General features: G+C 51.2%; 1 protein-coding gene across 1 annotated transcript in view; it reads left to right on the top strand.

Moving 5' to 3' along the window:
* The window catches only part of ZNRF3 (zinc and ring finger 3), a 58,202-nt gene that overhangs the window by 44,598 nt on the left and 8,896 nt on the right, over positions 1 to 4,708 (top strand). Inside the window, exons 2-5 of the mRNA XM_024768019.1 lie at positions 956 to 1,030; positions 1,446 to 1,577; positions 2,911 to 3,021; positions 3,913 to 4,080. Coding sequence (XP_024623787.1) covers positions 956 to 1,030; positions 1,446 to 1,577; positions 2,911 to 3,021; positions 3,913 to 4,080 — 486 coding nt within the window. The remainder of the gene's footprint in view (positions 1 to 955; positions 1,031 to 1,445; positions 1,578 to 2,910; positions 3,022 to 3,912; positions 4,081 to 4,708) is intronic.

The raw sequence follows: 4,708 nt of genomic DNA on the forward strand, positions 1-4,708 counted from the left end.
TCTCGCTTCCCTAACGAGATTCAGGTTCCTATAAGCAAGGATTATGTCTTACGTCTTGTTCTTCCTCAGCTTCTACCGGTTGTTCCCTTAGCTGGACATGAAATTAGAAGGTTCACTGGGGTGGAAAGGAATCCTTTCCTCCAAAAGAGAATCCCACCCCTTCTCATTTGTCCCTAAAATGTTCTAATCTCATCTTTGATCAGTAGTTCCCCAAGTGGTTGAATCGTCAGAATCCCTCAGAAAAGCTTCAGAACTCAGTTTCCTGGGCCTTACTCCAGCCCTGCTGAATCAGTCTCTGTGGTTTGAGCCAGGAAATCTGCTTTACAAACTTCCCAAGTGGTTTTTGATGTGCAGCCAGGTTTGGCAGCCAACTGCTCCAAATCCCCATTTACAATTATTTCTTGTAGCTTTTCCCCCGACAGCATGTCCAAAGGTCTTTAGTTTATGTCACTTATTAAAATTGACCGTTTTGAGATTCCTTCGGAAATATCCAGTACGTTCCTCTAACTGTGGTGCTGGATGATGTGGGGAGGAAGCAGGACCGCAAGAGAAGGACCAAAGGCATTTGCTTTAGCTGCCAATGGCCCTGTGTTCATAGCAGAAAATACTGAAACCAATACCTTTATGCTGACTGGGCAGGTTGTTGGCTTGTAGTTTGATTTTAAGGTTTAGGCTGGATAGGGAGACAAAGGTTAATCGAGTACCCAGCTATTTATTTTCACCATTTCTAACTCATTTGGTTCCCAGGATAACTGTACAAGGTGCTGTTGCCCACTCCCCACCCCACCTTTTTTTAAACAGATGGGCAAGTTGAGGCTTAGGAAAGTTAGTAACTCACCCAGTCACATTAGTTGGTGACTGTCAGATTCTGCATTCGAATACAGGTCTGATTTCCAAGGCCAGCTTCAGAAAGGTAAGGACCAGGGTGCCAACCTGCTCTTTTTCACTCTGCCAGGCCAAGCGAGCCGTGCAGCGGGGAGCCACTGCAGTCATCTTCGATGTGTCTGAAAACCCAGAAGCTATCGACCAGGTAAGCTCCTCGGGCCAGGCCAATGCTGCAGTGTCCCTGAGAGAAGCACCTCCTTTACTTAGCCTGGCCTCTCACGGTCGTGTCACCCTCATCCTCAGGGCCCTTGCACTTGTCTGCCCTTGTTAGTTATCCGTGTTTGCACATCATACTCCAAGGCAAGTGTATCAAGAGGGGTAAGAGCCAAAAACTTGAGGGTTGGCGAGGCATTTTCAAAGGCCCTTCTGGGGTCCCGCTCCCTCCTAAAAGGGGCATCATCCTCAGCCTCGTCCTTCTGGGAGCTCCAAGCCTATGATGCTTGAGGAGTTTGAGAATTTCCAAAAGGGTATTTCGTGTTCTTCTCCTCCAGCCTTTCTTTCTCTCTCCTGCTTCTTGAAGTAATTACGTCTTCTAACCAGGACCTCCTCTCCTTCCTTAGCTAAACCAGGGGTCAGAAGACCCACTCAAGAGGCCAGTGGTGTACGTGAAGGGCGCAGACGCCATCAAGCTGATGAACATTGTCAACAAGCAGAAAGTGGCTCGAGCAAGGATCCAGCACCGCCCTCCTCGAGTGAGCCTCCGCTGGCCACGCCGCCACCTTCCCTGCTGCCGCCTGTGCCTTAATCCCCTTTGGGCTTTGGCCCTTTTGCTCCTACCTTCTTTCCGTCTACAATGCTGATGCGCCCCAGGTTCCTGCAGGTTTACATCAGACTTAAGGCTGGAGGCCAGGGAGAAATTTCACCCGGCTCCTCTAGAGGGGATTTGAAAAGTCCTTCCAGAGATGGGTGATTTGTGACCAAATGTCTCTTCCACCTGGCATCCCCTCTGGGTAACCTCCTATCCTTTTTTCTCTTCTGTCCCATCTCCCTGTGAAAGGCTAACTGAGGAGCATTGAAGGGAAGGACACCCTGCACTCAGCTTCCTCTATCTCCCTCCTTCCATCTGGCCTAGACTAGAGGGTAAAGCCTGTGCTTCCTTCTTCCTATGGGGCAAATGCATTACTGAAACCCCCTAACTTGTATTTGATTCTGGAAGAGTAAGCTTTCAACAGGGATTGGGGCTCACGACTTCCAGGTGGTTAATGAATAGCTTCATTTTTTAGGCTTCTCTTAGGTGTATTAAAGGGACACTGCTGGCATCTTTTGCCCGACCTCAGACTGAAGATTCTAGGAACCTAGGACAGGTGCCCCACAGATGGTTTATTTCCTCCTCGCGAATATTGGAATATTCACATAGGGGGTGGGTCTTTTGCACAAAATATCCGGATACCCATAGCATTCAATCAGCAAAACTCCATTCCTGTTGGCTAAACACGTCCCAGATGAGGTAACTTTAAGGTTTTAGGAGGCAGTGTGCCATGAGGAAAAGGTAAGAACTAAAACTAGAGGGAGTTTGCAAAAGAACTGACTTGCTGGCTGCTTTTTAAAGGAAAAAAGGGCGCTTTGGTAAATATGACTCATTGTAGTGGAAGCTGATATTTGTGGAAGCAGCATACAATTTTCTGAGTTGTTGTAAACCATTAATTATATGGTTAGTAATCACGGTTCCCTCAAAACATGACACTCACCCTTTTGTCCCATAAATGTGATATTTGTGTTTATTTGGAAGGGCCTCTCCTACCGGTTACGGCGAACTTTGCGCTATTCTGCAGGGAGCGAGGCTCTGTGAACAGAGTTCTCCTGGCTGTTAGGAGGCCTGGCTGAGACCGCTGCGGCCTCCCCAGGCCACTCTGCGGGGCACTACCTGGGCCTGGATAGCACACTGTGTGTGTCTTAGCAGAACCCCACATGTGCCCTGCAAAGGAGGGGAAATGCAGCCCGGTGGCCCCATCCTTCTCCCGACCAGGGCTGACCCAGCCCGTGTGCCAATCCCCTGTGACTCACTGTGTCCGTGTTCTGTTCCAGCAACCCACGGAATACTTTGATATGGGGATCTTCCTGGCCTTCTTTGTCGTGGTCTCCTTGGTCTGCCTCATCCTCCTTGTCAAAATCAAGCTGAAGCAGCGACGCAGTCAGGTAACGCAGAGCAGCCTGTGAGCGTTCATCCCTGCTGCCACTTTGCCGGCGCAGACCTGGTCCTGAGCCCTGCAGCCTGTCCCCAGTGGCCTAGAACCAACAAAGATTGAGAAAAACCAGAGCAAAGCTTATAGCACTGTGTCGTCTCTGTTCCGAAAGGGCCAGTCCTACAAAGGCCGAGCCCTGGGGCCGTTTCCAGCCGGGGGTTTTTCCAAAGAAATGTTTAAATGTCAACCTGGACCCCTAGAGCCCTGCTCCTCAAATATGATCTGGGGACCAGCAGCATCAGCATCACCTGGGAGCTTGGCAGAAACTCAGAATCTCAGGCCCCACCTCAGACCTGCTTCATCCAACTCTGCATCTACCAAGCTCTCCAGGCGATGTGCTTGTAGGAAGGAAGGATTTGGAGGTAGAGGGCAATGGGAGGATACTCGGGAATCTAGACTCTCAGAGGTGTAGCAGTGTGATGTCCACAGCAAGAGACGGTGGACTGGGCGCTGAGTTCTCTCGAGGATGGGTGGCCATCACCGACGGAGCAGCAGCTGATGTTTGTCAAGCGTGTCTGGTTTGCCAAGTGCTGGGCACCCCAATGCACGGTCTCATTTGCCCTCAGAATGTTCTCCAATGAAGGGAGGAATCCTTAGCACAGAGCAGAGTTGGCCAAATAATTAGAGTAGACCTCTGCTGGTACTGCTGCTTAGACCGATGTGGTGGACACTTGGGAGTCTAGAAGATCTGTGCTCTTGTGCCGTGGCCTCTGAACCTTTAGTGATTTCTCAGAAGTCTGTCCTGGCCTGATGGAGACTAGTGTTTGGCTGACCATGGCCCCAGGGGTGACTAGTGCTGTTAACATGTCCCACACCCTAACATGGACCACATTCTGCTGTGCAGAATTCCATGAACAGACTGGCCGTGCAGGCCCTGGAGAAGATGGAAACCAGGAAGTTCAACTCCAAGAGCAAGGGGCGCCGGGAGGGGAGCTGCGGGGCCCTGGACACGCTCAGCAGCAGCTCCACGTCCGACTGTGCCATCTGCCTGGAGAAGTACATCGATGGAGAGGTAACGGCAGAGGCGGGGCCAGTCCTGGTGGGGATGAGGTAGACAGTCCCGCAGATGGAAGGGGAAGGGCTTTTCCCACAGGGGAAGGGCCGAGCTGCCTAGGTCTCCAGGGGACGTCCTGAGACCTTCAAACTGCTCTTCCCCCCCGCCCCCCGGAGGCAGGTGGCCACATACACAGACACTCTCTCCAGGGGACCGAGCTGAACATAGGTGATTTCGGAAGTTGATCAGAAATATATAATGGGCCAGAAAACGTCTAGTTGTAAGAACATTTACACTTGATTTCAGAATTGCTCTTCTGAAAACTCTGGCGCTTGACTTGATACAAACCTCTCTTACAAAGCTGTATGGAACGTTTACATTTTTACTTATAAAGAGACAAGGGGGGCTTCCCTGGTGGCACAGTGGTTGAGAGTCCGCCTGCCGATGCGGGGGACGCAGGTTCGTGACCCGGTCCGGGAAGATCCCACATGCCGCAGAGCAGCTGGGCCCGTGAGCCATGGCTGCTGAGCCTGCGCATCTGGAGCCTGTGCTCTGCCACGGGAGAGGCCACAACAGTGAGAGGCCCACGTACCGCAAAAAAAAAAAAAAAAAAAAAAAAAAAAACAAGGGGGGGGGGGCCCCCTTT

This window comes from Neophocaena asiaeorientalis, unplaced genomic scaffold (assembly GCF_003031525.2).
Source record: "Neophocaena asiaeorientalis asiaeorientalis breed wild unplaced genomic scaffold, Neophocaena_asiaeorientalis_V1.1 scaffold828, whole genome shotgun sequence".
Lineage (NCBI taxonomy): Eukaryota > Metazoa > Chordata > Mammalia > Artiodactyla > Phocoenidae > Neophocaena > Neophocaena asiaeorientalis.